This window comes from Stereum hirsutum (genome assembly GCF_000264905.1).
Source record: "Stereum hirsutum FP-91666 SS1 unplaced genomic scaffold STEHIscaffold_22, whole genome shotgun sequence".
NCBI classification, from domain to species: Eukaryota; Fungi; Basidiomycota; class Agaricomycetes; order Russulales; family Stereaceae; genus Stereum; species Stereum hirsutum.
The window spans coordinates 232,821-260,483 of NW_006763152.1; the positions used below are offsets into that span (position 1 = coordinate 232,821).

The 27,663-nt window shown below is 50.7% G+C and overlaps 6 protein-coding genes and 1 pseudogene across 7 annotated transcripts; 1 reads left to right on the forward strand and 6 right to left on the reverse strand.

Moving 5' to 3' along the window:
- Positions 1-430: 430 nt before the first annotated feature.
- STEHIDRAFT_163198 (APC amino acid permease) lies at positions 431-3,080 on the reverse strand (the record flags this gene model as incomplete). The annotated part of the gene is made up of 16 exons (XM_007310870.1): positions 431-513; positions 577-855; positions 935-1,045; positions 1,107-1,225; positions 1,304-1,335; positions 1,425-1,556; positions 1,618-1,695; positions 1,760-1,962; positions 2,056-2,124; positions 2,184-2,290; positions 2,366-2,507; positions 2,577-2,612; positions 2,671-2,716; positions 2,766-2,834; positions 2,896-2,917; positions 2,977-3,080. 16 exons carry the CDS (start codon positions 3,078-3,080, stop codon positions 431-433), a joined length of 1,632 nt encoding a protein of 543 aa, XP_007310932.1.
- A 1,425-nt stretch (positions 3,081-4,505) lies between these two features.
- STEHIDRAFT_163199 (uncharacterized protein) lies at positions 4,506-7,297 on the forward strand (the record flags this gene model as incomplete). Its single annotated transcript, XM_007310871.1, has 5 exons — positions 4,506-4,662; positions 4,728-4,790; positions 4,851-5,141; positions 5,214-5,976; positions 6,052-7,297. 5 exons carry the CDS (start codon positions 4,506-4,508, stop codon positions 7,295-7,297), a joined length of 2,520 nt encoding a protein of 839 aa, XP_007310933.1.
- Positions 7,298-7,446: 149 nt separating this feature from the next.
- Positions 7,447-11,333, reverse strand: STEHIDRAFT_172936 (uncharacterized protein; the record flags this gene model as incomplete). The annotated part of the gene is made up of 10 exons (XM_007310872.1): positions 7,447-7,606; positions 7,680-7,799; positions 7,858-7,977; positions 8,045-8,164; positions 8,227-8,918; positions 8,982-9,512; positions 9,576-9,680; positions 9,757-10,300; positions 10,369-10,620; positions 10,720-11,333. The coding sequence occupies 5 exons, from the start codon at positions 11,331-11,333 to the stop codon at positions 9,021-9,023; spliced, it is 2,007 nt and encodes a 668-aa protein (XP_007310934.1). The 3' UTR covers positions 7,447-7,606; positions 7,680-7,799; positions 7,858-7,977; positions 8,045-8,164; positions 8,227-8,918; positions 8,982-9,020.
- Positions 11,334-13,151: 1,818 nt separating this feature from the next.
- Positions 13,152-13,233, reverse strand: STEHIDRAFT_t311 (annotated as a pseudogene). Its single transcript has one exon. The product of its transcript is annotated as a tRNA-OTHER (tRNA).
- A 387-nt stretch (positions 13,234-13,620) lies between these two features.
- STEHIDRAFT_126263 (uncharacterized protein) lies at positions 13,621-14,744 on the reverse strand. Its single transcript, XM_007310873.1, has 2 exons — positions 14,162-14,744; positions 13,621-14,066 (listed from the first exon to the last, which is right to left on the reverse strand). The coding sequence occupies exons 1-2, from the start codon at positions 14,667-14,669 to the stop codon at positions 13,738-13,740; spliced, it is 837 nt and encodes a 278-aa protein (XP_007310935.1). The 5' UTR covers positions 14,670-14,744; the 3' UTR covers positions 13,621-13,737.
- A 1,717-nt stretch (positions 14,745-16,461) lies between these two features.
- On the reverse strand, positions 16,462-18,894 carry STEHIDRAFT_163202 (uncharacterized protein; the record flags this gene model as incomplete). Its single annotated transcript, XM_007310874.1, has 4 exons — positions 16,462-16,763; positions 16,843-17,666; positions 17,727-18,050; positions 18,116-18,894. The coding sequence occupies 4 exons, from the start codon at positions 18,892-18,894 to the stop codon at positions 16,462-16,464; spliced, it is 2,229 nt and encodes a 742-aa protein (XP_007310936.1).
- Positions 18,895-20,965: 2,071 nt separating this feature from the next.
- On the reverse strand, positions 20,966-23,057 carry STEHIDRAFT_163203 (uncharacterized protein; the record flags this gene model as incomplete). Its single annotated transcript, XM_007310875.1, has 4 exons — positions 20,966-21,279; positions 21,353-22,245; positions 22,320-22,669; positions 22,734-23,057. The coding sequence occupies 4 exons, from the start codon at positions 23,055-23,057 to the stop codon at positions 20,966-20,968; spliced, it is 1,881 nt and encodes a 626-aa protein (XP_007310937.1).
- Positions 23,058-27,663: the final 4,606 nt, after the last annotated feature.

Below are 27,663 nucleotides of genomic sequence, written 5' to 3' on the forward strand. Positions count from 1 at the left end.
GCTGTCAAAGAAGATCAGTCGCGTCGATGAACGTGTCTTATAGCATATCGCAGTGGATCTCGTATCGCCGTCAAGACGCATCCTCCCGCGAAATTGTCTCTATGACAATGAGCAAGTCGAGGAGAGAATCGCTGTCGGACGACGTCCACATCTCGTATACATATAGATGTGTAGTAGCAGGCAGAATGCAGAGTTTGCAATTGTGCAGGTTATGGGGACACACAAATTCGAGCCACCGTGATATACAGTATCTTCCCAAGCACTGCGGCAGGTAGGCTACAAGGCCTTTACGAGTCGAGCAAGCTGGAACGTGAATGAAAAATGACCATCGATGCTACAAGAAGTGCATGGATGGTGGAAGTGAGAAGATAATTCGGGAATCTCATGAATATACAGTCAGCGCGTATCGAGAGGTTTGACGTTACCGCAATCAGGGTAACGACTCCCTTTCTTTCTGGACCTCCGTCCGCACCGTGATCGTCCCATTCGTATCATCAACACCCCTAGACTCAGCTATAGATACCGTGGCCAGTTAGAATACATTTCCAAATTCTGCCAACTTTAAAGAACGCATACCTTCAACCTGATCCACCTGCCTCACGGGTCCCCTAAACCATCGCCGCGCGCTGACTACCCAATACCCTAATGCATAGACTAGCACTATACCCACCGCGACAATAGCGTAGTTAAGCGTTTGCGAGTTGACGGGGTTCAGTTCGGGAAGAAGTAGTACGATGGTGATGAAGCATATCCAAATGACGGCCACTGCGGCGCAAGGTAAGGAGAATGGGCCAAGGTGAAAGGGCCCACGCTGGAAATGGGACGAGTAGAAAAGGCGGAGTGCGATGGGAATGCCTGTGTGATGCATCGTGATTAGCCCCTGGATGCCATGAAGGAGGTAGAGAGAGAGGAAAAGGGACGACGGATGACTCACCGTATGATATGTAAAGCCCAATGGTGCAGATGGACGTGGCAGCTGAGAGGGCAACACTACTCCCCAAGCTCGGAAGTCCGAGTAGAAAGCTAAGTGTACAGGCGAGCCATACTGTGGATGGGCAACGGGATGTCACTACAATGGTCGATAGACGAAGTGAGAGAGGATGTACCAGTTCGAATTGGCGATCTCCACCTGTCGTCTACTTGGTGGAAGAAAGCGCTTCCAGGCATACCTCCGTCGCGCGCGAAGGCATACATCATGCGAGAATTGGCAGTGATAGCAAATATCCTGTATGATATATCAAGTTTGTGAGCTTGAGTGCATATTGTGCAAGAGAACCAGAGACCGAAAACGATGCGGACGTACCCGCACATGAACATACAGACAACGATTATGACCTATAGTATATGGCGACAATGACGGCGACAGTGGTCAAGATTGAGTTTTCGCACCGCAGCTATGAGAAGAAAAAGTGCATGAGACGCACCATCAAAGCAATGGCCCCCTTCTCTCCAACAGTATCTAGAAAAATTTGGGTGATGGGTTGACCAGTTGAGGACGCGACAGTCGTTTCATAGTCTTGTATCGAGAAGAGGAGACCAAGAATGATGAACCAGCCCTAGGAAAAGACAACGCGTTAGAATCCAGACATCATTTGCGACACTACATCAGGGACTGACCAGAGTTACAGAGACGCTGAGGGCCATTATGATGCCGATTGGGCCGGCCTTAGCAGCATTGTGGGTCTCTTCTGACATCTGCAAACATGATCGGTAAGCAGGCCAATTCGTTAACCACAGAGAGCCTCAACGGGATACTAACATGGGCGCTGGCATCATACCCTGTAAGAGTATACTGCGCTAGAAGGATTCCAATTACGGCAACATATGCCGGACTTGCACGTTGAGACCATCCAACTCCGCCGTCCACACCGGTACCGTCGATGAAGGTGGCGAAGACAAATTTTGCGGATTGGTGCGTGGGGGCCTTGATCAGGACTGCGATGACGATGGAAGTTGTTCCGACTGTATTACACACCAATAAAGCCAAAAGGTGAGCGTGAGTATGACGGGTGTGATGGAACGGAAACGAGAAATTCGGGAAAGTGGAAAACTGACGAGCATGCCACCATACGGAGAAGTTGTTGACATACCCCAGAAAACGAACGCCGAAGGTGTTGAAAAGTCCTAAAAAGCATGAATGTCAGATGGAATGGGGAATCACTATTATGACAAGCAAGACGAACCTTGGGCTACCGTTATAGCAGCATAGATGCCTAGTGTTCTTCCCGGACTAGGAGCATAGCCAGTCCCTAGAGTGCTAACTGTCGAGATAAAGTTCGCACAGGCGTAGCTGTGGTCACATATGAGAGTGTAACTCGTAACACAATGAAGTCCTCGGCGATAATAGAACAACGAAACCACTTACTTGATACCGGTGGTACCGGAGAACTGACCAAGAAGATTGAACCAGCCACAGATCCACGACGCAATTGGCGCGTACTTCGGAGGGGAGAGCATGGCAGCCCAGTAGTAGGGACCGCCGCTGGTGGGATGCGAGCTGCAAATCTCTGTTAGGGACAGATTCAGGTCAGAATGTTGGGGTGTCAGCGCTTCAGCCCTACAGATGCATGACGTACCGGCCATAGAGAGACCGACAGACAAGGTGAAGAATGCTGCCAAAACCGTCAATGACATTTCGCTGTGACCGGGAGATATCACGTCTCGACGTACAGACAATAAGCCACCCCCAGACCATGACAGCAGGTCCTCCAGTAGTCTATGACTGGATTAGCATGCCGGCATTTCCTGAGCAGAGGAGAGCTCACCAGGCCGTAGGCAAACAGAGACGCCATCCCCGTGATAACGCTCATGATAGAGAATGAGAATCCAAAGTTCTACAGCATCGACGAATATGTTTTGTTAGGCTACACTGCGCAATACGAATTGGTAGCGCACCTGCAGAAGACTCAGATCTCGTCTTAATAGTCCAGTATCGAATCAGCACGGGCGCCAAGGCAACGGATGAGGTGAGTTCACCTGAGCTCCTGTTTGTATCCCATCCTTGCCAACTGCACTTCATCTTTTTCCTCCCCGACTACGGCTGCTTCGCTGACTACGATATCGTCCTTGGAATCCGCCATGTCGCGTCGTCTGGATGTAGAGCGCAAAAGATGGAGGGGGAGAGAAGATGAAAACAACTACAAGGCGTCTCTAGAGATATTCGCACACCCATCAGCTTGCCCCCGCATATGGAGATATGGAGAGGCCCCATTGCCCGATTTGAGCACATCGAGGCCTTGAATGCGTGAGCGAGATTACACTATAATGAAGAGCACTTAGAGAACTAGGGTTAGTACTTGTCCTATATCGGATGCGTGAGATGCAACGACTTACCAGCAAGCACGTAAGGCTTAGAAAACGATGGGACGGGGAGCAATGTTACCAGATGGATGTCACGAACGGAGATAGACCATTGGTGCGTTCGCAAAGCGGGACAATTGTGCACCAAATCGGATGGCAAGCGCCACAAGAGCTCAATCTCTTTACTGGCATGATGTTCTTCACAAGCTCGGTCGCATGACGAGGTTCATGTCTTGGAGCACGTCCTCAATTTATTTTCAACTTTTGGTGTATTGCGTCTCAAATATTTTGTGCCTCTATAGGTAAAATTTCATGGGGGTATACATCAGCGTTATCTCGAGTACGATAATAGACTCGGTCATAGACAGAATCGCCGTACCTGCCGACACCCTCGGGAAGCATACATGATATCAGATAGCTGACAAGCCTGGTCAGGGGTGTGCTGGACATAGGTACCTCTTGGCAAGAATACGATGTCGAAAGATTGAGAAACCTAGCGCTTACAGATTGACCATGAATGGAGCGAGCCCGTGTATCGTGGCGATAGTATCCGCCCGTCACAGACTTGTATGCTTCGTCACCATTCATGTAACTGAGTCGTTACTGTGTGTAGAAACATCAAAGAAACACGGCTTTGCCTCAGACACGACGTGCACACTTCGGAGAATGGAAAATGCTCGTAGAGACCGAAATCGGAGCCTGGAGGGAGAAGTGCTATGAATCACACTCACCTCTGAGTACATACTCGAGCATGCTGATGAGTTGCACCATTAATCAGGATAAAGTATGCGCATTCTGGTGATTTAGGCTGTCAGGATCAAGTCCGGACTGGGAATAACTCGCGGCGGGGCAACCAGCCGAAAACTGACACCCTTTGCAACCGCTGACTAAGAGTCGCTCTCCGGATATCTCCGCCAGTGACGCAGAGCCCCCGACCGAAGAACAATGGAACGCACTCTTTTTGGTCTTGCCTTCGCGTTTTGCCATATCAGGAATGCTGAAGGGGCCAAAGCAAACGTGGCGTGTTTCGGGTAGTGCTTCCGGCTACGTAAATCTGAGGGCCCTTCCCACAGCTAGCATTGACTCTTTCTCTTGAACCACCATCATCGCTGTCCGCCCCGTCTCTGCCTCTTCCCTTTGATCAGTCCACAAGACTCGATTATCGGCAATTCACTCTCCATTTACATCTACTATTCGCATACGTTATGGCGCAGTCTTCCAACTCTAGTCGTCACACGATCGCTAAACCATCAGAGGCTTCACCCGTCAGCGACCACAATCCTGATGCTGGAGATGGAGAAGGCGAATGTGAACAAGCGTCTGATCCGAAGCGTACTGTGGAAGGTGGAGGTCACCTTAAAGGTACGCATGTTTTACTTAGCATATGAGCTCAACTAGATTTGACCCAGTATGTTCGGGTACGTTAGGCATGGACACGGTGCAAGAACCAGCCACCCAACGTAGACATCAGTCGACAGTCAGCATCCCTAGTGAGTATTTCACGCACATTGGCACCCAACGAAAGAGGTCCTGACTCAATTTTTGGTTAGTAAATGAATCCACCCTGAAATACTTTGCGCAATATAAGGCCAGGTGGGGAGCGCCACCCGGCCCAAGCGCGCGGAGCGCAGAGCCGAGCGATTCTCGACCTCTCGTCGGGACGGAATCGGAGAAGCACGATGATAGAGAGCTCGTTGATATTCCTGGTCGGAACAACAAGCGCGCACACGACTCAGGGGAGGAAGACGAAGCACACGAAGGGCTACTGGTAGGCTTAAGCAGCGCGTTGACGCGAGAGAGTGCAAACGGTCCAAGCTCCGATTCTAGCGACGAATCCTTTGGTGGGACCTCAATATCCTCATATTGATCTGAGAATCAGTACGCTGATCTCGGGATGTATGCATTTTTTCCAGGTTTCAGAGGATTTAAGACGCGCAGCAACAAGCGACAGCGTGTTGGTAGAGTATTCACAGGGGAAATTACCTCCCATCTTTCGCCTCCAGAGCACAGAATCGACGCTCCCCCTGCACCGTCTTTCGCGCCTCCTCCTGTCGTACGTGCTGCTTCTCCAGCTGATTCCTTGGCCTCCTACGAGTCGGATAGCGAGGTCCTCCCGGCTCCCGCGGTACCTACGGCCCCTGTGGCACCTGTCGAAGCCCCATCCACCGTCAACCCCCATGTCCGCCCGCACCCTTCTCTATTCGCCACCCCAATCACCTTCGCCGATTACAACGCGCGATTCGATCCACTATCCGCACCGATTAAGTATGCTGCACCCACCTTCGACGCGGACACCACTTTTGCCTCGACTGCATCGGGTATTGAAGGCCCCAGTCATCCAACGAACGGTTCCGTATCGTACAACGACCTCGAATCCCACCAATATCAGTCTATTGACGAGCTCAAGAAGGCGGCCGATTCGCTGGAGCACCACACGTTCTACTGGGAAGATGGGGACGTGATCATTCACTGTGGCACAGTGATCTTCCGCGTTCACGCGGAGGTTCTTGTGGAGCACAGTTGGATGTATCGAGAGATGTTTGGTGAAGATGGAGTTGCGACGATGATGAGTGAGCAGAGAGAGTTGCCGGGGGTGAAAGTCTACATCCACGACGAGGGCGTGGCCGGTGAGACTGTGGAGGATTACGAATTTATGCTAATGTCCTTTTATCGTCCGTAAGTCGCGGTCTCCATTCGTTCTCGCCTTTTTCTTCGTCGTCCTGATCCGACCCCTACGTCGCATTACTCTAGAAACGAACTGAAGCCGACTTCATACTGCACGGTTCCGAAACTCGAACGCATACTCAACCTATCCCGTAAATACTCCTCCGTCCGCCTTCGCGAATTCGGGATCTGTGTCTTCTCCCTCTACGCACCCACATCCTTCGAGGGCTGGCTTCATCTCGGCGAACGCCTCGCCTCTTCCAACGCCCATCTCTCGACGTCCATGTCTCCGTTCGCCTACACGGATTCTGCCACCGCGAAGGGAAAAGGAAGGGCCGTCGACATGGGCACGAACAACATCCATTCGTCGTTGACCGTCCGCGACAAGTTCCGCCTCCATTATCTCGCCAAAACGCACGAAGTATGGGCAGTTCAGCCATACGTCCGTTACCTCCTCTGCCAAGAATCCATCGATTCGATCACGACCGGCGGCGGGTTCGAGGACGTTACGATAACCGATGACCCCAACCCTTACTGGAAGTTCGGCGACTCCGAGGTCGAACCAGAATCCAACGACGAGATGTTCCGTATCCCGCAGGAGGAAGTCCTCGATCTTTTGCAGGGACGGGAGACTCTAAAGGATGCTCAGCGCGACTTCGTCTTCGGTTTCTTGTCGAAAATCAGGCGGGAGGGGAAAGTTGGCAATGCTTGGGACCGTCAGAATGGTCAACTCAGCGGAGGAGGGCTGTCAAGGGAGGTTGAGCGGACGGAGAAGAGTATGACAGCTGCGACATCTTGGCGAGTCTGGACATTGAGTTGCGATGAGAAGAGGAACTCCGAGACAAAACATTCGTGTTTTATGTTCCTGATCCGTCTGCATCGTGAGTGGGAGGTGAAAAAGAAAGATATCTACGGTCTTGGCGAAGGTCTCCCACTCAATTCGCTCGGAGGCTTGACGGCCGAAGCGAGGGGGTTGATCAAGGGGCATCTGTGCCCAAGCTGCTGGAAGAAGTTCAAGAGCGAAATGAGGCAGGGCCAGAGGAAGGTTTGGAGGGTGCTGCCGCGTGCGGTGGGTCTTCGTGATTGGTTTGAGGTAGAGAAGAAGGCAAAAGATGTCAACAAGGTGGGTACGGCGGGTGTACCGAAGGAGGCCTGGGATGACGCGAGACGAAGGGCCATTGATATGTACTTCGAGAGTAATGCGGGAAAGACTAAGGAGCGGGATGAGCTGGAGGGTAGGGAAGGGAAGTGGAAGCGGGAGTTGGAGATACGTACCTATGAAGAGGTGAGGATTGCGTATCAGAGGGAGAGAGCTCGAAATGCGACACACTAGATGGGTTAACGTTCTGGACGGCTCGCATCTCTGTATATTTGTAATATTTGTTCGTTGTCGTTGTTTGTAACTCGTTCCATGTAACGCAATTTGATTGTTCATCATTCAATTTCCTTTTCATATTGCGAGAGTATGTGTGATATAGACCAGTCCAGGAATCTCTACTAGCTCTGTACATTGCTCTTCGGTGTATTGCAACAAGTCTGCGACACCACAATGCACAAGCCACCCCCATTACCCATCCCAACGCCTTCCCTACACCCTCGACTCTTCCTGTCCCTGAATTGCTCCCGGTATTCATGTAATTCCCTGAAAGATAGGCAAAGGAAAGATGTGAGCCTAACTGCGTATAATCCACGTGAAAATGAAGGTTTGCACTTACAAGGATCGAGATCGCCATAATTCCCGCCAACACAACTGGGATGAAGGGCTGATAAAATAGGCAGCGTGTTGATCTAAGGCGATCGTCGAAGTTGGTGTGGAGCGTCCGGTATGTACGGGACTTCAAAGTAAATTAGATTACGGAATGACGACGAATGAAAATGCGATTGATAACTCACAATGTCCGTCAAAAAGAACCGCGGGACAGGTCGTTCCCTGCCCAAATATGGTTCCTTTCCCTTGTCTAATCTCCACTTCTGTTCCTGCTCCTGGCTGTATTCCGTAGGTTTGTCGAATCCCTACGACAAGAGTACCAAATGACGTGTAAGTGCGAATTCCAATGTACAAGTCAAGAAGTAAACTTACGAGGTTCGAAACCGCCATATATTCCTGCCAACGCGACTGGGATGAAGGGCTGGTGAACTAAGGCAGCGCGTTGATCTGAGGGCGGTTTCGAGGTCGGTGGAAGGGCCAGGTATCGACTCGCTACATTTCAGGGCGAAAACGTTAGCTGGGTGAAAGAGAATAAGATCACGAGGAGCACGTACGAAGCCGATAAAACGAAACACCGGGCGGGTCATTCCCCGCCCACTCACGATCCTCCTCGTACTTCTCTCACTTCCTTCTCCATCACTGCATCTCCGAAACGAAAGAGACCGACCGGCGGTGCGGAAGCCAAAAGCATTGAAGTCCAACCAGGTATCCTGGTCCACGGGTATATGGCGCAATCCTCCGAGGAAGGCAAAAGAGAGGTTGAAGTCGAAATCCGATCCACTGTCCTTGTTCATTAGGGTATATCGCCACGATGGCGAGAGATGAAGATTATGTCCAAAGTCCATTAGTGTATATCGTCCAAGCCATCGGAATATAGGAAGATAGCGTGTGGCGATAGTCGAAAGAGTAATTCACGAGTAGCGCAAATCGAGGGCGAAAAATGGGCGCCGTATAGCGTGTGGCGATAGTTGAAAGATTGTAAAGCGTGTAGCGATAGTTGAAAGATTGTGTAGAGTGTGTCGATAGTCGAAAAAATTAGATCACGAGTAGCGTGGATCGAGGACGAAAAACGTGCGCCGTAGGTGGCGTAGCGGAGAACAGAGTCGCAAATATTGCAGAGCCGGATAGTTTTGTTGTTTTACGATGTTTTTGTTGTTTTCGAGTTTTCATAGTCGTCGCCTCAAGAGTCAGAACATCCTGTCGAAAGGAATCAAGAATTCATCGTCGCCACAGATAAGTCAGAGCACTACAGATGAAAGTATAGGTCAGAAAAGTCTCTTCGCGGTCAACGAAGGCAGATGTTGCGTACCATTCAGATAATCACCCATGCTTCTTGCGCCTCCACGCCCTATGTCGCCACCAAGTAACCCCTCTGCCCACCGTACTGCGCACCCGGTGAGCCCGGATCGACGAGCATCAAGCACCAGAGGACAAACACCAAGAAAACGACGATCTGGACCAGGGACCGCATAATGGCCACTACCGTCGAAATGGTTGGGACGACTCGCAGTGCCAGGGTGAATGTGGCGAGGCAAACATGGGAGAGTAGCTCGAAGATCGTGAGGATGGCAAGGTATTCGAAGTAGAGGAGGGTGTTTGCTACCCTGGTCGCGAGGTTGGTCTTCGTAGCTACGATGCAGCTGTCCTTGTTGACTTGGTGCGGCGCATAAGTGCTGTGCGTATCGAAGGAATGGTGGAGAGCACGGTCGTCGTCGTCGTCGTCGTCGTCGTCTTCCTCAGACTCCTCGTTACAGGACTTTCCAGCCTTGCCGGCGAATGACGATACCATGGCGGGACCAGGGATAGGCAGCTCGATTGTGTTGGAGTCTTCGACGGCGAACTTAAGATGAAAAGGATCAGCCTATCACACAAAAATAACGTCAGAGTGGAAGAAGAGACGTACAGCATCGTCCATCAACATCTCCTCGACCGCGTACTCGTCTTCCTCGTCCTCATCTTCAACTTTTGGAGCGAGCTCCGTGATGGGCTCCTCGTAAGAAATGATAACCTAGATTAATGACAAGACCAACGCCGATGAATGAGCACGAAACTCGACACATGACAGCTGCTAGAGATCGACTTACATCCTCCTCAAAAAGAATACACTCAACCTCTCCTTCGTCATCGTTATCGGCCTCGTTCAGAGCAACCTCGTGCGTAGATGTATTGATTTTCTTGTTTTCTTCGGCCTCTTTGAGCCTACTCTCGAGGATGTAGTACGATGTAGAAACGCGCAGTGCGGCGAGCATGTTGGTCGAGACAGTCGAATGGTTGGCGACGGAGACCTTGCAATCCCTGCAGACATCCGAACCCTCCGCACGCTCTTCGCCGGATACGATCGGGGCGGTGAATTCATTCAATGCCGATCGGCCCTCGGCTTCCTCGTCCTTAACCTTCGAAATCCCTTCATCGACCTGAATGAAGTCGCTGGAGCATCCAATGACGCTGTCGATGACGTCGACGCCGTTTTCAGAGCCCGATGGCACGATGACGAAGATAGAGGTGGAAGCCAGTGGCTTGCATGCGATCTCGAAGTCCTCCCAGACTGAGGTGACGTCGAAGACGGCAGGGATGTCTGTGGCGGTGGCAAGAGTGAGGCCAGAGGCGGCTTGCTCAAGATCGAAGGAACTGAACAAACATAGTACGTTAACAACAGCACGCAAACCGATAGTCAAGGCGCAAAATGAGAGACGCACCTGTCGCATGCGCTAGGGATCCCAGCGTCGACGGCGACCTCCGCCATCAACTGGTCCCACTCATCCCAGTCACCCTCTTCATCGTCTTCATCATCGTTGTCGTCAGCCTTGAGCACTGTCTCCGCGACTCGAACCATACACGTATCCACGAGCGATGCACGAGCGTCGATGATATCATCGGGGGCGGCGGGTTGGGTATCCTCGGTATCGACGAAGTGTGAGATGTGAAGGGGAGCTTCCGACAACGGCGAGCTGTCAGTGGAGATCCAAGAGATTATCGACCCAGATTAAACAAGAAACGATATCGATCAGTAAAGCAAGAAAAGGATAAGAAGTACGGCGTAGGCATACCTCTCCTTATCGTCGACTACACCATGGACGTTCGCGACGTCCAACAGACTCACGCTCTCGACCGTCAGGCCACGGAAAGCGGGGATAGACTTCTTGACAACGAGGTTCAAAGGGGCGAACTCGAGATCGTCGCCGAGCGAGGTGGTGCTGCTGTGGGCGGATGATTTCGACCAGAGATTGGTAGCGACATCAGAGTCAGAGTCAGAGTCGGAGCCGTCCGTATCGTCGGAGGGAGCGTCCTCGGGGTCGACGAAGGTCGCGGTCCACGCCTTCGGTCGGAGAGGAGCCAGAGGAAGAATGAGGACCTGAGTTTTCTTCGCCGGAGAACGGACAATCGCTGGAGCGATCATCCTGATAATAGTACCGGGCACGTCGTCCTGGTCGCCAACGAGAGCAGAACTGTTGGATGAAGGCTCAAGGTCTCGTCCAAGCATGGGCCTGAGGCAAGCACCAAGCCCGAGGGTGGTGATAGCTGACGAGGGCCTGAGGCAAGACTTGACAGCAGACCACAGATCGGCGCCAGAGAACGATGGAAGGTTGACCTGGTCGATGCCCGAAGGCGGGGATGGGGCCGGGAGGCCAGTGATAGCGGTGGTGTCGAGTGCGTAGAGCATATTGAGCTATGAAGGCAGGTAAAAATAAAAGTGATTGTTACTGTAGAGAAGAAGGAGAGAACGCAGCGCTGCATGGGATTAAATACTACGTGCTGGGCTATGTTTCGCGGAGGAGTGAATTCATCCGTAAGACTGGTAGGCCAAGTCGAATTGGCGTCTTGTCCGAGACATAATACTCGTCGATCTCTCAGGATGGCTGACCTGAGCAGTATTGTCCCAGTTGTTTCAGGTGTAGTCGTAACAGGCCATAAAAGGCGACGGAGATTCATACTTCGACGAAGCCTGAGGTAGCCTAGCATGAGACCCGCTGAGACGCGACTGAGACTGCCAGCGAGTAGACCGTGTCAAAGTTCAACGTTCAAGGTCGCCACGAAGTCCCGATTGTGTAAGGAAGCCGTGGTGATCATTTGGCCCATGAATGCTCAAAGACTGCGTTCTATATGAAATGCACCTATTCTGAGGATAGTTGGGCTGGTGCCGCCAAGTCGACACGCACCGAACGAAAAGGACTCAGACAGATCGAGGCAAGAGAAAGGCTCGATCGATGACGTACCGCCTTTTGTGTGCGCATATTTGGCCTTAGTTCGCTGGATCGCGGCCCAGTGGTCGCGGTGCCACTCATGTGGCACAGCTCAGCCAGAAGTCCAGGATCAGGTTTCAACGATGCCTGTCCTCGCACTCCATGACATACGTGCAGAGATTTAAGAGGTGAAGATGAGAGTCAGGGTACGAAGTCGCCGCCCTATTCTGGGGATGCGCTCATCGCTCTGAGGCGCGTTCCAGTTCAGCTGTCAAGTCCCTGCCAGCGGTCAGACGCCGAGGTTCGACAAGACCTAAGAACAAGAAGTTGGAGGTCGCGAACATAAAAAAAAGAAAAACCTGATCCGTGTAACATTAATGACGCGGCGATCTCATATATGGTTCAGGTTTTTTTCGAGGTCGAAGTGGCAGTCGCAGAGATCGATATACCGTGACAGCCACGATGGGGTCCAGCAGACATCCCAACTATACGATCCAGACGAACCGGTTCCAGCTCCCCCTCTCGCAGAATGTCGGCTGAGTTACTCACAGAGAAAAGACTAGACCCAGACGCGAACCGAGAGACATATGCCATCGTGTAATATCAGACGCGTTGTCCAATTACACTATCAGGTCCCTGGGAGTAGTCGAGGTGCATACTACACGTCAAGGATCGACAAGGGCGTCCTAAGGGCGATGAGTCAAAGGCCACACAAAGAGAGGAAAGAAAAAGCATGAGCTGAGTGGACCGAGCCTTCCTTTGTAGTAGTAGTGGGCCTGGGCTGATGTGCTGAAAGTCGTAGTGGCGGGGGACCGTACGCTGACCTTATCATAATCAACGAAGGTCACTTCCCGTCGTCAGTTAATTCGGCTCATACACTGAGTGGACGACGACTATTCGATCCAAAAAATTGAGGATCAATTTCAGTGGAAGGGCTCGACTCGGATTCGAACCGAAGTTATCTGCCACCGTGAGATGTCAGATACGCATTCCAGTTACGCTATCAAGTCCTGCAGATGGACGAGGCGCATAGTGCACATCGAGATCCATATAATACGTCGATGTACATTCTGCACGCCGAGGACAAGGCCGAGAAAACCTGAGCCGAGTCGACCGAGCCTCATAGTGGGTCAATCGATGGCGCAGAATGCTTTCGGGGTCGCAGTGGCAATGGCGGTGACAGAAGTAGATACAGTTCCGATACCTGACAAACGTCCAAAATTTGAACGTACTACAACATCCAGACTTGTCGGTTCCAGCTCCCCATCTCCAAAAATGAAATTATCAAAGTCGAGGAAGGGCTCGACTCGGATTCGAACCGAGGATCATCTACGTATTCGTCATGACCGCAGATGTGCTTACCAGTTAAGCCACCAAGTCCATACCAGTGGTAGATGTGCACGATCAAGTTACACGACGCGGTTCGATAACATCGGCCAAACAAGTGCCAAACATCGGCCCAAGAACGAGAAGATCGCAGACGAGAAAAGACAAGATTACAGAGCTCGAGCGCTTGACTGGGAGAACAGTTGGACTTGCCGGCTACGGTGCAACTCCCGTATACATCAAGGTGGCGAAGATGGGCCTATAAGAAACCATAAAGCGCGGGTGATAGAAACAGACGAGGGAGGAAACACGAAGGAGGCGACCGTGACTAGCGGAATCAAAGCGAAATATTGACGTGGTATCTGTTCCGTTCGGCGCCACTGTGGCCCACCCACTCCCAAACACCAACGCAGCAGAGCGTACCACGGACACCGAATGGACAACGTCACTCGCATCGTACAACATGCGAAACAATGTATAGATGTACATAGCATTTTACACACAAGTCAATGAGCACGAACCAAACCATCCATCATGGCAAAGCGAAACAAAAAGGACTCAGAGCTTCGAAGCCGCCCTGTGAATCCTCGCCCTAAACTCATCCTCCGTCTCACCCGCCTTCAACTTAATATCCTCGCCCTTTGCAGCGGCCCTCGCCTTCGCCGACTCGAATCTCTTCACAAAGTCATCGTGCGTCTCACCAGCACGCTGCTTGAGCTCGTCACCCTTGGCGATGGCAGCGGCCTTAGCCTGTTCGACACGAGCCCGAAAGTCTTCTTCGGCCTCACCAGCACGTCGTTGGATGTCATCGACGGCATCTTGAGACTTGGCTTTACCCCAGCCAAACCAGGACCACCAGGAGCTTTTGGCTTGGTCGGCTTTCTTAGCTGTAGATGGGAGAAAGGGAAATAGGGGTTAGCAAATGAAGAGCATGCAAGGGAACATCCAGACATCGTGGACAAAAGCGAATCAAAGGACTCACCAGCGGACTCCTTCGTCTCCGCAGCCTTCTTCTCAATGACCTCGTATCCCTCCTCGATCTTCCTCTTCCCATCATCGTACGTGCTTCCTGCCTTCTCCCTCGCACTATCGACCTTACTCTCGCCCGACCTCCTGATCTCCTCATACTTCTTCTGCGCATCACTCAAAGCCTCCTGCGCCTTCACTTGTCCCTGCTCCACCGTCTTCTGCAACTCAGGCTTCGACAACTCCTGCTTCTCCTTCTCGAGGCGGTCATTTTCGAGGGTAGAGTAGTAGTAGTAACCACCTGCGAGTGCGGCAAAGAGACCAGTGAAGAGAAGTGCGTTTGAAGATTTAGATTCGGGTGGTGGTGGGGTCGTGCGTGTTTCGGTGGTGGGTTTTGTTGGGTCGGGAGTGATATCGGAACGGCGGGCAGTCGAGGCAAGGGTGCGTCGTGCAACGACAGGCGCGACCGCCACACGGCGAGCAACGACGGGGCGAAGAGTAGAAGATGCTGCGGTGCGATACATATCGGGCGATGTTATTGTTCGTTCGTAGATGAGATGAAAGTCAAAGTCAAGAAAAGAATTCGAGGTGGAGGTGCGTGTTCGTCGTGGGTGGAAAAGATGCGAGAAAATGCGGACGGCGTGAGGCGCGTTTTGAGTGAGCGGGGAAGCGCGATGACGCGCGATGAGGTCACTGCTTTGTTCGAGTTTGCCCCTGAGAGGCGCGTACTAACGCGTCTTGGCACGTGGCACTCCTCTCCATCGCTCCTCTTTTCGACGCGTCAATGTCTTCGCGCTCGAGGATGGCGTCGTCATGGTCTGGTTAGTCTGGTAGGTTCGGTTTTTCATGCATAATGTTCTCGAATAGTTCGTCATAGTTGGACTTTCGTCCTCCCAGACTCCAGCCCAATGTTAGGACAGTTTTCTTTCGCGGCTGGTCCATCTAGGAAAATGTCTCGTCTTCTCCCTCCCTCACACTCGATAGAAGAAATCATCTGGTCAAGGTCGTGGCTCACACTACGTGCTCCCTTCTGAAATTGACGGACTTCGTGGACATTCGACAATCAAAGTCTATATCCTATTTTCCCGGATCCAAGAGGGGCCTTCTCTAGATCTAGAGATGGGCCGCCGCGGTAGGGTTTTGCACGGGTCAAACCACGGGTGCCAGAGACGAACCCGTACCCGTACCCGCCAAACACCGTACCCGCACGGGTACGGGTACGGGTAGCCCGCGTTGTGGCACGGGTTTGCCTCTTGCCACCGCGGTTATTTTGTACGGTGTTGAAGGAAGTTGACTGCCATAAAGGCAGTATGAGTCGATTTTCCAAGACATGGGAGAGCACTGTAGAGCGCGGCCTTCTTCCCGTTACTCTTTTCAATGGGAACCTCGTCCCACCCCGCGCCAAGTCCACATGTCAACCCACTCTAGTTCAATACTGACAGTGCCAATGTCAAACATGTGTGTGTTTTACATGCACCGGAGGGGTTCGACCCATAGCAAGTGATACTCGTCACTCAATGGAACAACGCCGAACGGCAGTTACAGCCGTTGTTCTCGTTGACGGTTCGTACGCTATTTCGGGGACCGATAGAGCGCGGGATAACACATCTCCATAGACGAGCCCTGACAGCCTGGAATTCGAGCTTAAGCTCAAACTGTACCATAACACAAGAGCATCCGAGAGCCCGAGCTGAAGTGATGAATGAATTTCATCCGAGTCATTGGCTCAGCAAGTCGTAAAAGTGGGATATAGTGCTCCTTCGAGCATCTCTACTCACCAAGACTCCAACCCGTCGCAAGAACCGCGGGTCTCGCGGTATTTAACGGTCCTGAGAACCTCAGACCCGTACCCGTACCCGCCACACACCGTGCTCCAAAACCGCGGGTGTAACCGGACCCGTGCAAAACACTAGATGGGCGCCGTGCGTTCCTAAAACGAACTCATCGCCCGAGCTCATTGGGACTACGACTTTGCTCCGGTTCCAGCTTGACTTGCGTGGTAATCTCCGACCGTGCTGCCAAGGCTCTTCCTGCCTGTAGACTTTGCTTGGGTAGCTCATACGCTGGGTGTGGCGGGGCCAATAGGGTGCGAGAGCGGTGATCGTATATTGATTCATGAAGTCTGGTGGTACAGAGACACAACATTCGGGAACCTCTTCCTGTGTGGCAACCTCCTTCGTACAGTTCAATCCGTCATGTATTCCAAAAACGATCCTGAGGGAAGAAAACGTCAGCTCCGGGAAGCGATTTCAAATCCTGAAAATCATCACCTTCGTCTGCCCTTCCTACGAATCCGACCTTGACCTTCGTACATGCTCACTCCCTCCACTGTATAATCGGCACACGAGTAGAGTCCCAGGGTGAATTTATTGACACATATCTGCCATCCTCCCGAGCAATGCCATCGAACGGAGAATTCTGTTTGATGTGCGAATAATCAACCCACTGGGTCGAGACGAAAAGCTTCAGAAATCCGACATCTACGTCCCGTCCTTGGCGCACGTGGTACATTCGTGGGTTGCCCCCGCCAGCCCCATAACCAATCGTGAGGCTCGTGTGGGCGTCTATGGAGAAGTCGGCTCTTCCATCCCTGGCGATCCCTGGCTCGTAGTATGAGACTGTTCCACGATAAACGACAGTCAGAAACGAGCTGTAAATCATGGTCGGTCATGTCGGATGGAGAACACTGCACATTACCTATGCTGAGGGCGCCTATGTCAAAATAGAATAAGGCCGCGTAAAGGGGCATGCTTGTGTTATTGACAATCTCGAATCCTAAGGGCCTGTGCTCGCCATCGTCCATCAACTTGATCATGTCACCCTCGATAAGATCCTTCGCGGGGTCTTTCTTCTTCATCGCCCAACCACCGTCTACCATTCCCTCCTCGAGCGCATAACATCTGAGGAAGACTTTCCCCGTGAGGCACAGTTGGCTGACCTTCGGAGTGCGATGGAGGTGCCGAAAGAAGTCGGCGGCGCCTGATAACACAGTAATGACATCCTGGCTCTCGTTCGGGTTTGTCTTGTTGCTGCAACCAACTGAGCCGCACAGACGTGTCACCCCGAATTGATGACATATATCATCGTTGACTTCAAAGGCGACTGTGTTCTCGTCCTTCATCAACAGCGTAACCCTAGGTGGTGCTGGGGCGAGTACTGTGAAAGGGATATTCTGGTGTTTTCCGAGTAGCCGTCCGTCGAGGCGATCTGCGATGAACGTCAGGTTCTTCGGCATGGCAATCTCCAAGTTCTTCCCTGTCCGAGTCTCCAGCCCATACGCGGTAGACGGAAAAGCGTTGGGGCTCGGTAAATCGACTGTGGATACTATCTCCGCCGTGAAGTTTGTGATTGACTGGACGGTGAACTCTCCGAGTGACGAGGCCGCGTCTCTCTCGATATGAACACTGAACTTGGAATCACTGGTGATTCCATACGCTTCGCCTGCAGCCAATTTATAGGTCACGTTCCTGGAGCAGAGTGGAAGGTAAATGACGGGAGAGTCCTGAGGTTTATATCCGAATCTGGTAATTAGAGAAAAAGCTTATCAGCTAGTTAATCTGCCGAAGCATTCGAAATCTTACCTAGTTCTCTTCGAAGATGACAGGAAGAGAGGACATTGGGGAGGTTTGAAGGTTTCATCAGCTGTCTTCTCGGTGATAGGGACCAGCTCAGCTGTAGACTCCGATGTTGATTTCACCGACACTTCGAAGGCTAGCGGACCGCTGTTATTTTGGGCAGTATAGACGTTATATTGATCTCCCTTGTCGATCTTGAACTTGGCGTCGAGCTTGACACGGTAAGTTCCCGGCTGCATCTTAAGCTTGTGGAAGTCGTGCTCAGGGGTATGAGTGATTGACGTGAAGAGGTATCTGTCTCTGTAAACGCCTTCACACTGAGGTTGCTGGCTAAATTTCACGAAGACGTCGTCAGTCCATGCACGGTCACCGAGATCGTAGCCTTTGATACATACTGCTTGACCTCCGGAAGGTCCTCAACGAGTCTCCTATACGTCAAATTATGCGCACCATCACCCCGGAGTGCATCTATCAGCATTGTCGTGAACAACCCGCCTGCGTTGCTTTCATTGCTGGGCTGCTCTGCACTGCAAGCAGCAAGCAGGACATGGGAGGCTAAACCCGAAATTTCATAATTTCTCTTCAGCGTCTTCGGCTCAGGGGGTATGGGGGAATTCTCTGGAGCAACTGCTTGGGCTGGAGTGCGGCATTGGTATCCGGGTTGGAGTTTGAAGCCTCTCACTCTATATTCCGGCTCTCGGGTGCCCGAGCCAGAGTGGCAGCAATCGAGGATAACGGTCTTGTGGGAAAAGTCACAGCAATACTTTAGCGATGCAATTAGTAATGAAGTTGAATGGACGTTACCAACAATATTGTTCCCCTTCGCCTCGGAAATCTTGTTCAAGTATACGGCAAGAGTGACATCGGCAATTCCCTGTACCAGCTTGTCCTTGCTATCACCCGGTATGAAGTCGTATGGGCAGAGCACTTCAATGTCCTTTTTCGGGTCGTCTGCTGACGGCGCCTTCGTCCCATGGCCGGCAAAATAGAAGAGGATGGGGTCGTCCTTCTTTGTAGTCGAATTCTCGGCAAGATCTTCTAGCAGCTTTAGGATATTCGTCCGAGTAGCGGCGTCGTTTCTGAGTATTTTGATGTGATCTGGACGAGCGTGTCTATCCAATAGAAATGCGTGAATGGCCTTGACATCGGCGCATACACCGGGCAATGGTGACATGGAGGTCTGTTTGGTGTTTTGATATGTATGAATCCCAACGAGGACTGCAGATAAATTTTCCAGTGAAGGTGGGCTAGACTCAGGGGCCATAATATGAATACTATACTCTCAGAGAAAAAAAAAGTTTAAGGCCCACATCTCAGAGCTCGATTTCACTTGTTTATCGTTGCTAAAACGATTATGTTAGCTCATTCTGACATAAGATATCAAGGCCTAAATTATGCGTACCTAATACGCAAGGAAGTGGGATCCGCATCGCATCGGCACACTTCGGGCTGGGACGCATTTAAGACAGGGATAATATCCCGTAGTCGCTGAGCCATATACATGAGGATGATGTGTTCGCAGTCCAGGTCCCGCTAGGGTGAGGGGAGTGAGACAACAGGAAGCTCGAGACTTTATAAGCAGTCCCTGTGAAGCACGGGGATATCTATGATGCTAAAAGCTGCGAATGTAAGACGTAAGGATGGTCTGCGACTATTTTGCAACCTTCGACGATCCTGAAGTATATAGCACAATTATAGTAGCCTCTAAGGATCGTGTATTTCCATGAGTATAGCCATAGGAGGAACGAACGTATCATTTACGAGAAGTGAGAGAAATGAATCAGCGCTTATTATAGGAATAGACCCGAATGGCGCGGGGAATGTGGTACCCTGAGACCTTGTGAAGAACATAGATAGTGTGAATAGTTCGTCTTCACAATCCCTCCCCACGTTTGGAGCTAGAATTATGGGAAAGTGGAAGGCCAGAAACGACGCTCATCTTCCATGCAGCGACCACACTCAGTCCTCGAGACCACACAAACTTTGTGTTGATTACTTTCTCAACAGAAGGAGATATCGTCTTCCTCGATGTAGTGTGCTGGGCGTGTTCAGACCGTACAATCGACGAAAATAGTATGAGCACCAGCATTATAGGTCAAATCAGAATATTTTGGATAGCACGTTGCTGCTCAGAACGGCGTTGAATCGAGAACAGAAGTGGATGAAGTCTTAAAAATCATAGACTTTCGCCACCCTTTGACGGACTCGATGCTCGTAAAATCTTTTTCAACATCTCATGATCTATGCTCAAGCCATGAATAGTATGGAAGCAGTGATCACATGTAGAAAACATACCATGAGATAACATATCTCCATTTGAGAATCCCTTACGAAAAGCAGACCTTCTCCCTAGGCGTCTGTGAGTGACGGTCCGAGAGGTTGCGGTGCCGATATTCTCCTAATTTTGCAAGGGATCGATCTAGACTAACCTAACTTGAGCAGATCATGAACGGGCGCACTGGGCCCTCAGTTGTTTTTCCTAGCAAGTGACAAGTATGGACGAAAGAGTCCATGAACGCTGCAGAGCTCGCCTATTTTTTGCCAGGTTCGACGCAGACAAGCTCTGGAGCAGAAACCTTGTCACCAGAGTCAAATTGTGGCCTTTTCTTCCGCTTGCATCTATTTTCTCGTTGTCATGTGGGATATTCGTACCCGCAGCTGGAAGCTCACGAGGTTTGTCACTGTACTAGCGATATGGATAACTTGACGTCTTTCACAACGTGCTGGCGCCATTTCAGCTCGTGTCGTTGACAATATTTTGAGCCTTGTACCAACTTGCCCCACCGTTTACCATTTTCGTCCTCATTTCCGGAAGTTGCTGCGGTATCGCGGATGTTGTGCACTGCGGTTTGCGTGCAAACACTGAGAGCTTCCAGATAGATCTATCTCGTATGATAAGCTCCCGCTGTGAAGAGTTATATCCTAAGTTTGAGGTCTTACATAATTGGAGAAGACGGTAAAATCGAGAGCGAGCAAGGAACGACTCGGCAGATAAATAATTACATACCAAGTGTACAGATATCGCAGAAGGACTACCTCCCCCGATTTCAAGGTGAGGCCATCGTGAGACAAAAAAGACATAGGTTTGTTCGCCTCCGCTGGTTCATCCGGGATCCTGTACTGCTACGAAAGTACATAGCAGATTGAGCACTGTCGACGACTAGAGAGAGAGAAATATAGTAAGGGTGGGCACTGATCACGTCGCGCGAAGCATGGAGACAATATTTGTACAGGGTATGGTCGCATTAAGTATTACGTCCCCTCAATTGCACAACGGACACGCAAACTGCATCCCATATCATGCCCTTTGCTGGCCTCGACTTTAAGCGTCGCTGCTTTCCTCCCTGGAATGGCGAAGGTTGCGCAATCTGCGAGTAGTCGACCCATTTAGTTGAGATAAAGAGCTTCAGATAACCGACGTCGACTTCCTGGCCCTGGCGCACGTAATACTGCCGTGGTTGTCCGCCACCTGCTCCATGACCTATTGTCAGTTCTCCTTTGGCTGCGACGGAATGCTCCGCTCCGGAGCTCCTAGCAGCACTCGGTTCATAGTACGATTCTGTGTAACAAAGTGCCGCGTGAGCTGAGATTAATAAGAAGTAAAATATGGCCGTGAATTTCGATGAGCTCACTTATGCTTAGATCGCTCATGTCGAAGAAGAAAAGAGCGGCGTAGAGTGGTACGTGGCTATCATTGACAACCTTGAATCCGAAAACCTTCTCGTCCTCATCATATACACTCAGTGCATTTTGCTGAATGAGATTTCTCTGCGGCTCCTTCTCCGCCATGCCCCAATCGTTACCGACCCATCCTTCCTCAAGCTCGTAAGCTTCCAGGCGCACGAGTCCACTGCGTCTGAGGCCATCGTAAGTGGGGTAACGGCCAAGATGGAAATAGAAATCGGCGGCGCTCCTGACGATAGTGAGGATCTTCTCGGTGAAAGAGTCCCTTGAAGAGGTAGTGGTCGGATCTAGATGGACTGGGTAGTACATATGTGTCATTCCCCGATCACGACACAGCTTGTCATTGATATCGAAAGTGACTGTGTTATCACCGTTTGTCACCAACGCGATATCTGGAAGAGGGGACGCGTCTTCAACCACGAGGCGAATGCGAAGGCCGTGTTTTATCTCGTCCCGGACCAGCGTAATAATATCAAGAAATAACGGCTCGTCTGCGATTGACATCCTGATCCCACTCATGGTGTCTGCCCGAGTCTGAAGAGCATATGCAGCGCAAGACGATGAAAGCGGTAGATCTGGTACGTTCGGAGCGACTTCGCATCTCGCGGAGAATGCAGAGATCGATCTAGCTGTGAGAATTCCAACGGGTAATGACTCGAGATTTTTGCTCTTGTAAACGTCGAATTGGCTATTGAGTGTGATTCCGAACGCCTCACCGCACTCCAGCATGTAAGACCGACTCTTCGCCTTCGTTACTTTGAGAAGCTTGTGACGGGAACTGTGAGCTTTGGAATCGAAGAGTATTCTTGACTTATGGAAACCCTCACACTGAGGGTTCTGGCTGTTAATTCAGACATAGTCGTGTAAACATGGACATTAGCCAGTGGTGTGCGACATGACATCATAGCTGCTTACCCAGTGATGTCGGGTATACAGTCGATGAGGCCTTCATACGTGGTTTTGTCCGTTCCTTCGGTATTCAATGTCTCAAGGAGTGCGCGCGTGAATAACCCGCCACTTCCGTCCTCTCTACTACGCTCATCCGCCCTGCAAGCTGCCAAGAGCACATGGGAGCGCGACCCTGACACCTCATACCCAGCCATTACCCTATCGCCCCGCGAGTTCTCCTCTCGGAGTAGGTCGTTGTCGGCAGTGGGCGCAATAACGTAGTCCTGTGGCAGGTCAATACCACGCACATTAACTTCAGGATCATAGCTTTCTTCTCGGGTACCGGATCCTGAGTGGCAGCAGTCGAAGATCACAGTCTATAAAATGGAGGTAAATATTGTTTGCCAAAGTAATCGAAATTCGGTAGAAAAAGAAACACACAATATTGTCGCCTTTTGCCTTGGAAAGATGATTCAGAAGTATGGCGAGCGTCATATCCGGAATACCCTGAGCGTCATCGACATCGCTGCGTCGGGGAAGGAAATCGTGTGGACAAATCATCTGAATTTGCGGGTGTGAGCCCCCGCCGGCTTGCCATCCATTCGGGGAATTTGTCTGCGCGCCATGTCCAGCGTAGAAGATGAGGATGGGATCTCCCAGGCGTATGTCGGAGCTGCTGGTGAGATCCTCGATGTATTTCCGAATTTCGCTCCGGGTTGCTTGCTCGTTCAGGAGGACGTGTATTTGGCTCGCAGGTACATGCATGGATTTTCGGAGAAATTCAGACACGGACAGAGCATCGTGAGCCGCTCCGTGTAGATTTGGAATTTCAGGGTTGTGTAAATATTCGTCAATGCCTATTACGAGAGCATGTAGAGTTGATGGACTGAAGAATAATACGGTATACGTTCCCGAAGCGTCAGATTATATACATGAATTGATAAGACCGATACTGACGTGCCAACGGCAGGCTGTGGTAGCCTGGGAAACAACAGAAAGGTCAGATTCGTGATATATACGATATGGCCCATTTGTCGCACATCACTGTGGCCAACTCATCCGCTCTGTTATAGGGAAAACCACGTGGGCTATGAGAACGGTCAGCAAGAGCACTGATACACGCTTATGAAAGAACGCACACGTAGCGAGACGGAACACAAAATCTGTTCCACGTTGTTTTATCAGGTTAAGTGGAAATATGTGAGACTTTACGGTAGCACACCTGCATAGATGAACCGCTAGATCTCGAGCCCAGGCTGTCGCACGAAGTATAAAGTGGATAAAAGCGTCTAAAACTCGGAAACGGGACATAATGCGACAGGCTAGAAGGGTTAGATTTAGAGGAGTAGCACAGAACTTGGACGCGTACACAGTATGCGGAACAGGTTTTAAGAGGCATACGCATCATGTAGTTGGACGTCACGTCTTCAGCGGGGTGGGTGCGTAGATAGGTGTCAGTTCAGGGAGACCAGTCCGGCCATGAGACGGGCATCGAGAAGGGGCGCACACGACCACTGCACGGACATGAAGCGATCGATCATCGTAGCATTCCATACCTCCTCGGTCGGACATTAAGCACGTCCGGCATAAGGGTCGCTCCGGAGACTCGCGGCATTTCGAAGTGGAAGTGGACATGGTGGCACATTCGATCACGAGCCACAACGCAACTGACCCTGCTCCAGAAAGTAATTCGATGCATGCATATGTTTTCCCCACGTCTTCAACAAACTCGATTGGTAGGTTGCTACAGACCAACCAATGCTAAAAACTGACGATTCAGCAGTGATGTTCAGCTCGACATTCAGTTGAGACACTGGAGAGGTTAGCTTGGAAATGTTTTGTGGTAATACAGCTTTTAATTTACGATCAACGCAGCATATCAAATGCGCAGAAGCGTGATAATGGGAGACTTGACCGCTCTATCTACGCAGAAAGCAGAAAAAACACTAGATCCTATGGGATTGAAGGCGACATTGACGTAGCGAGGAGAAACCATCGCACTGTATGCCGGGTCAAGCAGCCACGCTTAGTCGAAGAACTACTTCGTTCCGGATCGCTATCGATGTTCAACAAACTTCTGCATATCTTGCAGGAACTGGCCAGTCCTTGAGAAATTATATCGGAAAATAAGAACATGCGGCTGAGATAGAGATCCGGCCACGCCTTGTTAAAAAAGAAAAGAGAAATGAGAGCTCGCAAAGAAAAAAACCAGATTCGTCTCGTAAGTTAATATCGCACGTAATCCACACAAGGTCCGTTCCGTTGAGTCCCTTCCATGTTAAATCTGAGACTCGTGTAAGCCAGCCACCTTCATGTTCACAATAAGCCGCGAGGTAGCTTTCATCGTGTAAGTCATATGAGCAGTCATTTGAGAGCCAGGGAAGGCAAGGTTAACTCTACCACCAGATGTGTACTAGGTGAGTTAGATAAAGCTCAACTCTCTCGTGACGACTTGACTAGGCTTCTTGGTCAATATTCCACAGTGATCATACCCAGACAAGCAGTTTTGATGGCGTATCTTACGTAGCCAGTCATTCCTCTGCTGTCTCATGCTCTACATCCGATACCAGCCATCGATAGCATGGCGATTTTTGGAGTAAACATATCCAGACCCTCTGCCATGATGGCGGAGCCAACGCTCTATAAAAATCTAGTACATGCTGTCTCCTGCACCCTAGAGTTATAAATATGACGTCGCACTAAATGCATCACAAACCAGGCAGCATGCTACAAGCCAGCACATCAGTTATCACCTAAGCCAGCATCTGGCATAGTAAAATTGGCCCTCGTTGCCAATTTCGAACGTAAGTGATCAGGGGCGGAAGCAATGCGCATCTTATGACAGCAGCACGGTAGCAGGGCTGTGTTATGCGTGGCGTACTGGCGCCGCATTCTCTCAGCGTCCTGTATACAACACACATACTTCGATCGCCCATACGACTCCTTCTATATGAGTAGTCGACCGTATTCTCCGGCGAAATACACCTCTATGTTGTAGTGTGTCGTTCGGTTTGACCGAGAAGGAGACAGGCGAAATTGTCCAAAGACATAAAGAAGGCGGCCTTGGCCCACAACCAGAAGATGAAACGTATGGCATAAAAGACGTAGAGCCTCGATCCTGTTCTTCCAAGGCAAAGCAGACTATGAAAAGAAACGCTCCCGTACTTTAACTTGTGCAGGGGTATTTTTCTTTGACGCCGTGTAGGGTAACATTCTACTAACGCCCTGCGGAATGATAGAGCAAGTTAGAATACTGGAAATGCACGATATTTCGGCGCATGTTTCGCAAAGTATTTGAAACTCACTCTCGGAAATTGGTCCAAGTTGACGATGCACGATGGAGTATGAGTCCCAACGAAGTTTTCATCAGACGAGTCGCCAGGTGGCAGGAATGAGGTAGACATTTATCGGCAAGCATAACATAAGAACAGAATCAAGTGGCAGTCGATCCAATGAGACGATCACATTCAATACAAGCCAAGGATCCTGAAATTAAGGACGTCTAGACAAGAGCGTGTGGAGAGTGCTAGTGGGTCGAGAGCAAGACGACAACGATGGCGTTCACAAGAAGTACGTCCTGCAGCTTAAAGAGGTAACCCGTATTTCGGGTTAGGAGCAATATTAATGCCTCGACTGTGTGGCTGAAGTGTGGGGCCTAGCTCTTCTCTTTACGAACGTCGTCGAACAAGTCCCGAACGCGAGGCATTCAACTGATGTACCATGTAGAGCGTAAGGTTGTTTGCGCTGTGAGCTTGAGAGAGTCAGGGATTGGCACTCCGAGTACGCGCCATCTCTTCCTCTCTGAGACGAGTCCCCGCTTGCCCTCCTTACGCCAACCTCACTCTCATTGTCCCCGACCCACGGTCCCTAAGTTCGCTTCGCCTATAGTCCTTGAGCTTAAAATGCGAAATAGGCTACAGCCAGAAGGTTACTGACTTTCGATCTCTTCTCATCTCCACTCCTTACACCATCAGCTTGCTGGATGGGCCCGAGTGGTACTTTGAGCCCTGGAAGCTCTTGGTGTAACTTTATCGACATTTCTTTTTCTGTCACCCGACATCGTCATGCTCACCGGAGGGGGAAACGCGCTGTCAGCGCCCGGAACACGTATCTTCCCCGTTCATGTTTGTAGGTCGTAGACAAACTCCCAAATTTTCTGTAGAAAAGACCTCATCGATATTTCTGTACGTGCGTAGATCAATAAGCTATGCATGCTCATGGCACCTGTTTTGAACCATTGCGATGTTCTCAGCGCCTTGACCTTTAGGAGTGGTGGAAATGGATGTATAGGAAGGAAAGAGACCCATTAAGTAGTAATATCATTACCAGACTTTATCCACTCTTCTGATGCATCTGAACCAAGGTGGAATATAGGCGCATTATAGTGTATATATCATGCGCGTACTCGGTTTTAGCTTATGTCTTTTCAGTTATCACATATCTCCATCGTATCCCGCACACTAGGAAGGAGACATATGGCACGGAGCACGTATTCCATTTGTGAGGAGATTTAATCTCTAAATCGGCCACTGGTAGGTCATAACAGGCCTGACAGACCGCGTCCGATACACTGATGATGCCGGAAGGCATTGACAAGCGTGGTCGATGGCGTGGACAGAAGACAGCCGTGAACGTGCTCAGGAAACACACAGTATGTATGGTGCTGTTCACTTAGTCACCACATAAAATAAACAACCGCCAAATTGGTCGGTCCAGGACCGAAAATCCAAATTATTGAAAGAAAATTCCTGAGCCATACAAAAAAACCCCGGGGTTTCCATAAATCATTTAAAAAATGAATTAAATATTATTATTTAGCGGGGGCCCGCCAAATTCAAGTAGCGAGGATTTTATAACTCCTCCAGTTTTGAATATTTTCAAAATCTGTCTTGGGAATCTGAGAGCAACCGTATAACTGGGATCACGTGAGCATGGGATATCCCGCGGGATAATGGTGGCCATAAGGCACCGCGCCAAGGATGCCCGCCCATATGGCTTATCCCCCTCTCCCTCCCCCCTCTCCATCTCACTTGCTTGCACGTCTTTTGCTCCTTGCTTCCTCGTCTGTTGATTGTGCATCGTCTCTGGCGACTCGCTGTGTGCGCTCCATAAACACTCCGTCTCTGTGACCCGCCATCCCTTGTCCCGCCAACGTAGGGCCCGATACGATATCTCTGCCCGTAGATCTTGGCACATCTCATCAGCCATCCGCCGATCTCTGGTCGGAACCCATATGTCACCCCACGATCGTTGCTCCGATGCGATATCGCATACACCCTTTCCGAAGGCATATCGCTTGGGCGCTCCGATGTGATATCGCATACGCCGAGTTCTCTTCCGAAGGCATATCGCTTGGGCTGTGCTCGGGTCC

Bases quoted from the DNA above. Each gene is read 5' to 3' on its own strand.
- STEHIDRAFT_126263 (XM_007310873.1), bottom strand. From the start codon at position 14,669: ATGTATCGCACCGCAGCATCTTCTACTCTTCGCCCCGTCGTTGCTCGC. The intron at 14,067-14,161 runs GTGAGTCCTTTG...TCCCATCTACAG, and splicing joins GGAGACGAAGGAGTCCGCTG to CTAAGAAAGCCGACCAAGCC.